Here is a 12,940-nt window from a genome sequence, read left to right as displayed (position 1 = left end):
ATTACATGCCCTTAACACCAGCTTTGGGATCTCCTTGCAGAGATCCTGTTTCCCAGCCCCCAGCCCAAGTGCATGAATGCTTCCTGCAATTCTCTTAGCATTGCTCTACTGCCAGGCAGCCAAAGACATTACTCTACAGCTCTCTCCCTGTTTTAATTCACTGTAGCTTCAGTCTCTTTATGGATATCTGAGAGATAACACTGAGCAAAGTGCAGTGCTTTGAGATTCCTTTTCAAGTCCAACAATTAACACAAACATTACCCTTCCCTTGGACCTATTATACCATACCACAAATGTTTTGAGATAGAGGCTAGAGCCACAACAAACACATTTCTCCAAAGCCTACAGGATGAGACAAGAGCGTATGACTGAACATTTAATTTAGCCGGCAGACAGCTTTCCTGGGTTTGTTTGTGCCAAAATTAAGTCTAAACAGCTCCATAAACCAAGCAAGTGTAATTGTAATTTCACAGATGAGAAGTGCACAGAAGCAATGAGAAGTGATTCTTCATTTGAGTGCTCAGATTACCTAGCAAAAGTATCAGATTTAATGTCCTTCCATGCACGAAAGCTGTCTGCATGCTTGCACATAAACAAGTTGGGAAACTTCCCTTGCTGGCAGATGAAGCTAACTTAGGATAAAGCCCAACAGAAACAAACAACTAAAAGGGAAACAGCCCAGCTCTTCATGGCAAAAGCAAAATAAACATGTATTGTTACATCTTAATACAGCCACATGTGCCTTTTGCTGTGTGGATCCTGCCTGCTTTCATAACCCAACACTCACTTAAAAAACTGCACTGCAACACAGTAATGTTAAATAACACACCCCACTTTTCTTAGTGGAAAAAACCTTTTAGCAATGGATAAATGAAGGCATTGGAGCACCCTCTGGTGGCAGGCTGGAAATAGCGTTTGGCATGTTAGTTGAAAATTTAAAACTTTTACAGAGTCCCCTCCTGGGGCAGAGAAGGCACTGGGAGCCCAGCTGAGCTTTATTCCACAGTCAGGCTGCACCTAGGAGCAGCTGCAGGCTTTGCCACCGAGCAGGAAATGAGGAACAAGGTGTTTTATGGAGCAGAAATGCTGCCATGGCACACAGAACACGTCCCTGTGCTTCTGCTGTCACAGTGCTCGTGTGTGCATGGAAAGAAAGACACGTGCCAAGTGTCTCGTCCAAATTTAGCTCAACCCTTTGACAACAAAGTGCATGGAAGCTATACAGGCATATTCAAAATAAGAATTTGAATTTCTGCACAAGACTACAGCCAACCTCAGCTTTGACAGACATAAGCCCTGTGGTCTATTTCAACTTTTTTAAGCACATCTGTATTTCTAACTAAGTGCAAGAATTACCACACAAACAATGAGTCTGATTTGGAGGACAGTGCCTTCTTTATGTACATTTTACCCCTAAAGAACTCGAATATATTTATGACATATTTATTTATTTATGTGAAAACATTTTCTAACAAAGCAGATGTAACAAGGGTTCAACCTGCTGGACTTCTATCTCTTAGGATAGCTGTGGCAGGCCAAGCCACTCCAATCAGCATTTGGGCACCTACTGAGTTTGCAAATCAATCCCAAGGCATCTAATGCACCTCTGAAAGAAAAAAAAATATGAGAAATGGGCTTGTTGTTCTTCTGTAGTTCATCTCAGACTCAAATTTATTAGACTAGTAAAAAAAATTAAAATTCTAGTTTCTTCTAACATGAAATACCAGCTCCTTATGCACATCAATATTGCAAACCTTATATCCACAGGGTTAAGATCCTGAACTTAAAAAAAGACTGAATATAACTTGAAACACTAGCACTACAAAACACTACCATTTTCCTATTTTTTCTAAGGATCTTCTGTAGATAAAGCCTTTTTCATCTCGTAAAGTACCTCTGCTTTCTCTATTTATTCCAACATAAACTTCTGTAAACCCAACAAACATAACCCCAAACAATGAGCATACAATTGATGACTGCTGAAAAAATATTTTGCTGTGCCTCAGTGAGTAATTAGGCCAGAGCACAGGTTTCACAGTGGTATTGATCACACAAGCTCTGTTCATCCCTCCACAAGCTCAGACATCTCCCTGCCTCAGAAGGAGATCCCCAAATCTCCCCAAACCCTACTCATGGTCTGAGGCAGGAGAGGAGAGCACAGAAATCCTGCAGAGAGGTGGCTCTGTTTTATTTTTAATGTATATTTTACTGCCACAAATGATAAAGCTCATCAGGACTACTTGATGCCATCGAAGTGAGTGAAAAGCAGGTTTGAAAACAAACCAGAACTGAGAGATATCATCACAAAATGATCAAAGAAACCAATTTCAGAGCACCTGTTCAAGGTCCCACCTCCACCCCAGCCTTTATGCCTTGATGAAGCTTCCACTGGGAGAGCAACTTTACCAACACTACTTATTAAAAACAACAATATTCCAAAGAGCATACAAAGGACACTCAGCAATTCACAGTTCAAGTTGTAAAAACTTGCTATTTTGACTTCAGTACCTAGGAACTGAGCCTGAGAGTTGCCACTTATTAGACTGAGATTTTTTATTTGTCAATTTATAGATGAAAAAACTTAATTTACAAGAGAAAATGAACCACAAATCAGCTCTCAAGACAATGGATGCTGTTTCTTTTTCACTTGTACTGAAGGGAACAGTGAACACAGAAAAAGCCTTAAAATTCAAACTTGTCTTTTCAGAAAAAAAAATGCATTAAGTCCATGTTTATGCAAACCAGCTCAGGCCTGTATAACCTTGAGTTCTGCTGCACCCAGTGACCTAATGGAAGAAGGAAGCTAGGTCACTATTCAAAACATCTTCAAGATTATTCAGATTTCTTAGAGCGCATTTCCTTCTTCCTAGATGACCCAATTTGTACCATTTTTTTAAAAAAGATTGCCATAAAAAGGCTTTTTTACTGCTCACTACACTTTCATTAATTGGCCAGTTTTGACAGATAGCTGGGTGGGAAATAACACTTTAAAATTTCTTTTTTTTTTTTTTTAACTCTTTAAGGCTAATCTAAATAATCTTTCCAGTTTCCTTCTATTATTAAGCAATTTTCAGAAATACCATTACAGCTGTACCTTAGCTCTATTTCTGGTCTTGGCTTTCCCAAGCAGCAGCCCAAAATTGATATTCTCATCAGTCGTGCAGCCTCCCACGGGTTTTTGAATAGCAGCAGTAAAACTGAACAGTCTTGTTAACTCTGTGACACTGCTGGTTAGCAAAACCAACCCTGAGCAGCAAAGGCTTGGAAATAATCTTGAGAAACTGAGCTGACCTTGCAGGCTAAGGAAGGCCTCATTATATTAATTTACACTCCACCTTGGGTTTGAAGGGCTATCTTCACAATCTAGGGGCTATGAAATCAGAATGTACAAATATTTTGGGGGTTTGTCTAGAAAACAGAGCTGTGCTCTGTAAACATCTTTTAGATTTCTGATATTTAGGGTTAATGTAGGAGGTAATACCAATATACTTGGATATGATAATATTTAAACAAGCTCCTAGCCCAGGCCATGTTGGAGTGTACTCAGATTTGTGATGTCTCTTCACTTTGCAGTTCCTGTAGGTTTTGGTGTGTTTGCTGAGGAGCACCACTCTCTGCAGCTAACTTTTTGGGAAAAAAAAAATTAGTCTAACTGAAAACAATGTGAAAAACAGGAACACTTCATTATCAATGCTACATGCTCCAAAATGTATAATATTCATATAATTTAGCCAATATTCACACAATTTCTTTCAACCAGAAACAAGCCTGAAACCTGTTTCAAAACTAGCCACAGTGCTGATTTTAGCAGAGATGACAACAAATAGGAATAGGCAAGACATGCCTGATGCTTTGTTTGGATTATCATTAGAGAAACAAAGCAGAAATGGACATGGAAGTGCACAGGGTCACAAACCCAGAATGTTCTCATCTTCTTATCCTATAATTCAATTGCTAATTTGACCCAAAAGCAGCAGGAGATGGTTCCTATGCTTTTGCCATATATAGCTTATAATAAGAAGCAGCTACTTCCATTCCACTTCAGTAGTAAATAATAAAATAAAAACAAACCCACCAAACAAACCAGGAAAGAGACCAAGATCCAACCCAGTAGCATTATAAGTTAAAGGATGAGGCATGCTGTCCTATAGAAAAATGAGTGTTCCTTCACTTAAGAGCTACTTTTCTTACATAACTGTAGTCCCAATTCTTGCACCACTATTGTCACAGAAAACTTCCAAATTAATGTAAGCGAAGCTCCAAGTTTATTAATACATGTAGTTATTTTTAATTGAAGTATCTTAGCAAGATTAAGATTCTAAGGTTAATGTTTGGCTATAAAAGAAGAGGAGGGGAATTTCTTGAAAAATAAATAAAGAAGTATGTTTAACAGACCTCTAAAGAGCACCAGAAGATTGAAATAAAACTAATTTAATTTTTAGTGAAGTATTTCTGTACATCTTTGTCTCCCTCTCAAAAAAGGCAAAATTATTTTAGGCTGTTTTGGGGTTTGTTTTTTTTTTAATTGTTCTGCGGAATTAGCTGGTACTGAAGGCCACCTACCAAAAAGTTAATTTACACCCAGCTGCAGACAAGCAATCGTAGTGGGAGATGCTCATGTCTCTACAGAGAGCCCACAAAGCACAGGAACTTCCTAAGCAGATATGGGTAATAGAACTAAGCTTTGTTGTTGTGGTTTGCAGCGTTACCAACAGGAAGCCTCAATGGTTTTGTAAGTGTCACTTATTCCAGAGAGAACAATCTCTATGGGTAATACCAAGATCAGCCTTTAAAATAAAGTATTTCATAACCACAAAGCCAGAGAAATGTGAAGGATGATGCAGTAACGGTGAGAAACCCTGACCTCAGACCCAGCAAGTCAATGCTGCTGCACCTCAGCACAAGCTTTTTTTCCTGCTGTGTGGAGGGAAGGAGGCTGCTAGTGGCCCAAACAACTAACAGAAGTATTTATTTACCAATAAATACTGTGCTGAAGGCTGTTAAGAAGGAAACTACGCCTACAAAGCCAGTCCTGAGGCCATTTGCACTGCAAGCCTTGTGTCACCTGCAATTACAGACTGCTGAAAGCACTGTTGAGGGATTTGGGAGATCAGGTTGGAAACAGGAGGCTCCTGAGGCTTTCGTCTGTGGTCATCCATCCATCCATCCCTGGCTTTCTGAAACACATCCAGGCGAAAACGAGCTCTGCATGCCACCACACAAAAGCCAGCTGTATTGCTTTTAACAACTTCCCCAGCATCCCTACTGGAGTGAGTACTAAGTGCTGGTTCTTGTTTTGTATTAGTTGGATTTTGATAGTTTCTTACGACTGTAAATTAGTCAGCAGTCAGCAGTACTTAGAAGGCAGTTTATGGATAGTAAGTATCCTGGAAACATTAAGTTGTGACAACTAAGAGAAATGAGCTAGAATAAATCATGCTAACGATCGTCTGGCTTTAGCTATAAAACAAAGACCTGCAAAGTACAGCTTGACTTGGGCAAGGACTGGCCTGCTTGAGGAACAAACAAACATGATAAATGCTGAAGTGGGTCACAGAGCAGGTCACTCCTCCTGAACGCCACAGAAAACGTGGTTTCAGGCTTACTGTCCCAGAATCTGTAATAAGTACCAGCCATAAAATATTCCTGAAGCCAACCCTGCTAGAGCATCTCCAGGAGATAGTCCAACTCTCCCCACTCTAACTATGTGAGCTGGTGATCCCACTAGATTAAAAAAGGATGGTTTAAGACACTTGTAACAATTTGTCCCCTGTTCATTTCCCACCGATTTGTTCACTTGGCCATGTCCTTAATTCCAAAAAAAATCCCACATTTTTTTTTTTTTTTTTGTAAAACATTGCACTTGCAAGCAATAGCAAGTTTGTGAAATATTGCTAGAACAACTTGTACCACACCATCTGCTACATGGGGAGAACTGAGAAGTTCGAGATATGTCTGGGCTTTGAAATTTGATTTTTAAGTTGGTTCTGAGTAAAAACCTTTAGAGGTAACTTCATTTCAGTCTCACCTTCTTCAGACTGTCTTCTCTGTCTATGTGAAAAGAATTAAATCATAGTCAGTATTATATTGTCGTTTCCATTGAGTTGGTAGTCTCCTCTCTTTTGCAAAATTCATTATGCAAAATTCCCAGCTTAACACAAGGTATAAAAATCAATATTTAATGCAGTGGATCTGCAGGAATAATTTAGATATCATGGAGAAGGATGCAATAGAGAATATGCCTACAAATTTATGCTCTACAAGTGATGTTCCTCTAGACACTCAGCTGAACTGTCCTTTATTCCCCAAATAATTAGTTAAGAGTTATTTATATATTGTGGTCCCACAAGATTTCTGATTTACAGTACAAAAAGGCAGGCACTGAATACAGTGATTATGTTCCATCTGCACGGGGTATTTACTGACAGGAAAGTCTGTGGGCAAGTAGCTCTGGCCTGAGCTTGCTGCATTTCACTGGGATGAAGAATAAAGAACATTTTAGGCAGCCCACAAAGTGCAGTTGTTAAACTGACCCTATTTTCTCTCCTTCTTTCCATTTTCCTGCATCCAGCTTTTCAGTTTCAGAATTTCAAAGGGACAGTGTTATTTATGCTTCTTCCTATTTTAGAATGTTTTTATCATGTGTCATAGCACTCTGACTGCCTTAGGGGAGCTTTAATGATAATTTTATTTTTAAAAGTATAGGCTTATCTAGCCTGACCTTGATGCACATAATAAAAGGTTGCTAAACTCCTCCTCTAGAAAACAAAACAGGGAACAAATGTCCTGTGCCTGCTGGATCAAAAGCTCAAGTGTGGCAGAGCCTTCCACTACCCCAAAATATATCACCAAGGCAACTGTAGCAGTATTGCAAACAGGTATTGCAAAGGCTTCCCAGCCAGGATTTAAATAATCTGATTTTCCTGCAGTATGTGCTCTACAACACTCAGCAAGTCTTTTTGGAGATGAAAAGCATGCTAACACCATTCCAAAGAGTATCTTGGTACAGTAGGCTGTTATCAGGGCTCTTCTGAAAGAAAATTACAAGTGTCGCTGTTCAAAGGTCAAAGCAGCTCAGTAGAGTCCGTGCAGCTTGGAAGTTGTTGGCTGTTGCTGCTTGTTCCCCTTTCCTCAAACAAATTTCTGAAAGGATAAGGAGATAACTGACTTCCCTCTTCGCTCTCCTGTTCCTTCTCTGGAGGGGAAAGCTCATCCTGCAATGCAAGCACTTCTTGTCTTTGCTGGTTGCACTGATCTGCAAGAACTTGGTTATAAGTGCTGCTCACTGCAGCTCTTCCCTGTGGTACTCATGAATTCTGATGGAGGGCACGTGGGAACACCAGCGTTTGAACAATCCTCGTGTTCACACTCATCCTTCCTACTACACCAACAACCAGCATGCTTACAATCCACAGCCTGCTTTTGTAAGTCACTGACAACATGCCAGGAATGCTCACAAAGGGGTGTTTTGAAGGGCTAATTGCAGAAGACTGCAAATTCCATTATTATCTTCTTGCATCCTGGAGAACTCCACTCCACAACTAATGGAATCCCACGAGTGTATCAGCTTGCTTAGGACTTTTCTGCTCAATGTCACACACAGAACTCAGTATCACAGTGAGCTGAAAGCCCCAACAGTCCAGGTGTCTGTTCTCATGATGGAATAGTGGGGTGCCACAATGCAGATCCCTTGCTCTTTCCATAAAACAGAATTCAAATTTTCAAATCTTTTCAAATTCAAATCTTCAAATTCTTTGTTCCAAAAGTACATCCTGAAGTAGGTGGTGCCCCTCCTGTAGAGCTTCTGCCACACAAACTGTAACCCAGTAAATAATCATGGGACAAACTGGCTCTACTCATTCTCTTGATTTTCAAGGACATCTATGGTTCAAGTCAGCAGGGTGAAAATGTTTGTCTCAGATTTCCAGTAGCTTAGCAAACAGGGTTTTACACTTCATCCATTTAACTCAAACTGCTCTTCAAAATCCTGTAGCAAAATGGGTCTGAGGCTGAAAACATTGTTGATTTCCACCTTTTTCATAAACAATCCAGAAGAAGCAACCCCTCAAAATGAACTTTGGCAGGAGTACTCAGCAAGGTTTGCTGCTGGCACAACGTGGTAGGAAAGCTGACAACACAAGCTAGGGATTTATAAACAGGTTGTTTTCTTCACATCCATGACTGCATCAAGGAAAGCCAAGGAAGGGAGATAATCCAGCCCCATCCTGGGACTGCCTGGTTTAGCCACTGGTCCAAGGGTGCTAACCCAGAACCCTGTGCTTTTGCCATCACTTTCCATACACTGTGAATACATGTCCCAGAAACAGGATGGAAGGTCGAGTTCAGAAAGAAATGACTAGAAAAGAGGCATCTGGATCAAGTAATACCACCAGCAACCAGAGCATCTCAGCAGCAGAAGCATGACTCACTTAAAGAAAACCTGGCTTGCTGCTGGCTAAGTAAAACAAGAGAGCAAGGTCATTAAATGAAAAATAAGAATACAAGTTGATGATAAAAAATTCCCTTGGACAAGGAGAGTCAGGATCACAGGAAACAGTTTCTCTGACAAAGGAAGTGAACTCCAGATTTAGGAACACTACATGCATTTTAGTTTTTGCCCAAGACAAGTACTTAAAAAGGTACCCAACTTTACTAGCATTTGCTACAGTTTATTAATATTGACTTGTTTAACTCATTCCTAGTAAAATGTGAATGGAATCAGGGAACAATTTAACACAGCTGAGGCATTCACCAACATGGAAGAGGAGTTTGAAGCCTGCTCTGAACTGCTCAAAACCTGGGTTGCCAAAAAGTCCCACCCCTTCCACATAATCTAACAGAATAAAAAGTTGTTTCTTGTTTTTAAGACACACCTTCCTTTAAAGTGTACAAGGGAAATAACAAAAACAATCCTAAGTAAAGCTACATCCATTACATTACCACTGAAGCAGATAACCTAAGCAATACAAACAGTAGAGAAATTATTCTGAAAGATACAATCACTCTTATCCCAGAGCAATGTTCTTTTTATGTGGCACTGAACAGTTTTATTCAGTGTGTTGGCCTTCCAGGCTCATTCTTGTTTCTCATTCTATGGAAGACAGAGCAGAAGGGCTGGCAGGGCACATAATTTGTCTTCTTGGTGTGCACGCATGCTTCAGAAAGCTTTTCCTCTCCATTTCCCTGCCACTACATGTAAATAATTCTCCCTACTGTCCACCTTTGAAATTTAGTAAGGTGTGGGGAGGAGCTAGAAGGAATTGTTCAAGATGCTGAACTAAATTACTACCAAAACATGCAGCAATAACACAAAGAAGTGCTTGAGTCAGTGTCAACTGTGTTATTGGGAAGTCACTACACATCCCCACATGCTGCAATGCACTTCCCACAAACGTCCCTTCTGTCCTTGCCTTGTGAGAGCAGGAACCAAAGAGTCATCCTGGTACCAAAGCACGAGAAGACAGCTTGACAGCAGGAGTGTACACAGCAGCCTCTACAGCATTCTTGCTCTGCTACTAAAGACTTAGACACACCCCACTGAAAGAAGTGGGGTATGTGCATAACTTCTGAGATGTCCTTAACACTGTGAGGGTGCAGTCTGTGACAGCAATGTTTTAGCCAAAGTGCCTTTTAACGTACAAAAATACAAAGAGTAAAACGTGAAGTTGCAATAAAACAAGAACTCTTAGTTTAACTGTGGGTCAGGCACTCAGAAAGCATGTTCTGTTTTGGTTTTAAAACTGATACTGCTCCCTGAACTCAAAAGCTGTGATAACACGGAGATTTTTAAGAACCAGATGTAGTGCTGTGCTCTTGTTTTGATAGATACTTACATGTCAGCAGTCACAGAAGAGGATATTTACTTTTAGACTGCTGGTTGCACGTTCCTTAATCTTTTTGCCTGAGCTCATTCTATTGAGCAAAAGAAAATGTGTATTGTCATAAGCAGCCTTGCTTTACAAACACTGACAACTCTCTCTCCACTTAAAGCCAAGCCAGCCAAGCTCTCCAGAGCTGATTCAGGTCTTTAAGATTTGAGATGCGTCCGCACATCTACTCTCAACACGCTTGTCAAGGCAGACAGGTTTCAGTTGATCTTACGTTCCAAAACTTGGCAACATAATGCACAAATAAGTATATATACAAAGAAAGAAACATGGTTACAAAGGAGATTTAAAGGTGTGTGGGTCCTTCTAACAGAGGTTACAGAGACGTGTACATGAAACATTTCCGGTCTCGGTTTATAGCAATAAGAATAGAAGTGGACAGGCAAAAACTTCAACCTAGAATCAGATGGCAGCTATAATACCCCAGTCACAATGAAATTGTTCGCTCTGTCAGGACCGAGACAGTCCCACAGATCTACAAGACAAGTCACAAACGCCTCGGCAAACAGTCGGACAAGGCACATGTTACCTCCACCTCAGTAAACAAAACCAGAGCTCGGAATCGCCGCGGTGACAGCGGCCGAACCCGCAGGTCCCGATCGCCGGCGGTGCCACCTCGCTGCCGCTGCGGCTGGCGGCCAGTCCCGCTCCCCAACTCCAGGGTGTGGGGGGAAGCTCCTCCGAAGGCGAGCATCCCCCGGGACGTGGCGGCCGGGACAAGCATCCCCCGGGACGTGGCGGCTCCGCTCCCCTCGCCTGCCTCTCCCCTCCCCCAGTAAACCCACCACAACAAAAGAGGGAGGGGAGGAAGGCCGATCGCGCCCCTTTCCCCCTCGCCCCGGCCGCTCACCGTGCTGGGTGAAGACATTGAATCCTCCCTCTGCGGAGCGCCCGGCCGCCTCCCGCCGGCGGCTCGCCGGCCTGGCCGCGCTGCTCCCCCGCAGACCCCGCGGCTGCTGCTGCTGCTGCTGCGGCGGCGGCTGCTGCTGCTGGAGCCCCGCGCCCGGCTCCCCGACGCGGCCCACCTGCTGCCCCATGGCGGGCCGCGCTCACATCCCGCCGCTCCCGCCGCTCCCGGCCCGGCAGGCGCGTCCCGGTCCTTCCGCGGCCGGTCCCGGCGGCTCCCGCGGAGCTCCGGGCTGGGGCTCACGGGCTCGCCCCCGCAGCCCCCGCCGCCATCTTAAACCACAGAGCGCCGGCGGAGCGGGGACGGAGCGGCTCCCGCAGCCGCCTCCGGTCCGCCCAGGGAGGGGAGGGAGCGAGGGAGGAAAGGAGGGAGGGAGGAGGGGAAGCTGGGAGCGAGGGAGGGCGGCTGCCCCCCCCAGCCCAGACCGTCCTCCCGCGGCACGCAGAATCCCAGGATTGCTTGGGTTGGAAGGGACCTCTGTGGATCACCCAGGCCCAAGACAGGGGCACCTGGAGCAGGTGACAGGAACGCGTCCAGGAGGGTTTTGAATTTCTCCAGAGAGGGAGACTCCAGGCCCTCCCTGGGTAGCCTGTTCTAGTTCTGCCACCCTCAACATAAAGGAGTTCTTACTCATACTGAGGTGGAGTTTCTTGTGATTTAGTTTATGGCCATTGCTCCTTCTTCTGTCTCTGGGCACCACTGAAGGGTCTGGCACCATCCATCCTCTTGGCACTGCCACAGGCAGGCACATCAGTGGGGACGGGCACACGAGGGAATGCGCCTGGACATGGGCTGAGGGGCAAGAGCCACCCCGGTGATTCACCAGATCACACCCCAGGAGAGGCCTCCCATCCTGGCTGTGAGCAGCAGCCCAGGAGAATCACCGTATCTCCTGATGGAATGGACCCATCAAGTCCATCTCTCGGCCCTGCACAGGACAGCCCCAGGAACCAAACCTGAAACTGTTGTCCAGAATACTTCTTGAACTTTGTCCAGCAATGGCTGTGGCCTCAAGGCTGCCCCAGCCCAAGCAACACTGTCCCTTTAGGCTACAGCCGGGCTGGTTGCCTACAAACCTGAGCAGCATGAGGGTAAAGCCAGGGCAGTGTGCCCAGCTGTGGAAGGGAGCAGCAGCGGGCTTGTCCTAAGCTGTGCACAAGGAGGTTGTTGTAGCCAGGTGAGGGTCAGCCTCCTCCCCCCATCAGCAAAGGACAGGGAAAGACACAACCTTGAAGCTGTGCCAGGGGAAGGTCAGGTTGGACATTCATTAGGATGAATTTCTTCACAGAAAGGATGATCAGACATTGGAATGGACTGGCCAGGGAGGTGGTGGAGTCACTGTCAGGAGGTGTTTATGGAAAGACTGGATGTGGCAGTCACTACTCACTGGTTGACACAGTGGTGTCAGGTCTCAGGTTGAACTCGATGAGCTCAGGGTCTTTTCCCACCTAACTGATTCGGTGATCTCCGTGGGTTACCAGGCTCCGGGTTGATTCCTTGGGCTCCCACCAGGACTTGTTGTCCTGGCCAAGGGCATGGAGGAGGAGGAAAGCACTGCTGTGTGAATAACATCCAGAGTGGTTGGCAGCAGCTTCTTGTTGTTGGGTGGTTGAACATACACTCAATTCTGTAACTAATTAGTAAACCAATTTTTTTCACCTTCTGTAATATCAGCATAAGGTGCTCCAATCAAAGCAGAAGGCAGGAGCAGGAGGTTTTGTCCTGAAAGATAATGGTGCTCGTCACAGTTTAAAGGAGCTGGGGAGTTGGAAATATTTCTCTCTCCATGCTAGCAACTATTTTAGCAATGTCTTGGTAATGTTGCTTCACCCTGGATGAGCCGCAGTGCCACTCCCCTCAGATGCCTTTACTACTGAGAACTGATGTGACAGTGACAAATTGGCTTGGTAACACGCAGAGCCAACCAGCTTCCAACCTCTGTCACTGTCCTATGGTGGAAGGTGAGGCGACATTTCTCTCAGAGCTTTGTGAAAGCCAGCTTTCAGTGACAGGAATCGAAGCTCGTGTTCTACCTTCCCAGGAGGTCCATACTGGTGCATCTACTCAAACTGAGCCCAACTGCAATAATAATTCTGCCTAAAGTAGGGGTGGCTCATCCCACTGGACTGATGTGGACTCTGACAGG

General features: G+C 44.2%; 1 protein-coding gene across 1 annotated transcript in view; it reads right to left on the bottom strand.

The window, feature by feature from the left end:
• The window catches only part of ABL2 (ABL proto-oncogene 2, non-receptor tyrosine kinase), a 44,618-nt gene extending 33,491 nt beyond the window's left edge, over positions 1-11,127 (bottom strand). Inside the window, exon 1 of the mRNA XM_064427665.1 lies at positions 10,738-11,127. Coding sequence (XP_064283735.1) covers positions 10,738-10,924 — 187 coding nt within the window. The 5' untranslated portion in view covers positions 10,925-11,127. The remainder of the gene's footprint in view (positions 1-10,737) is intronic.
• Positions 11,128-12,940: the final 1,813 nt, after the last annotated feature.

The sequence above is a fragment of the Passer domesticus genome, chromosome 7, assembly GCF_036417665.1.
Source record: "Passer domesticus isolate bPasDom1 chromosome 7, bPasDom1.hap1, whole genome shotgun sequence".
Classification (NCBI taxonomy): domain Eukaryota; kingdom Metazoa; phylum Chordata; class Aves; order Passeriformes; family Passeridae; genus Passer; species Passer domesticus.
The sequence above is the reverse complement of the archived record's forward strand: the minus strand, read 5'-3'. Positions and strand labels throughout refer to the sequence as shown.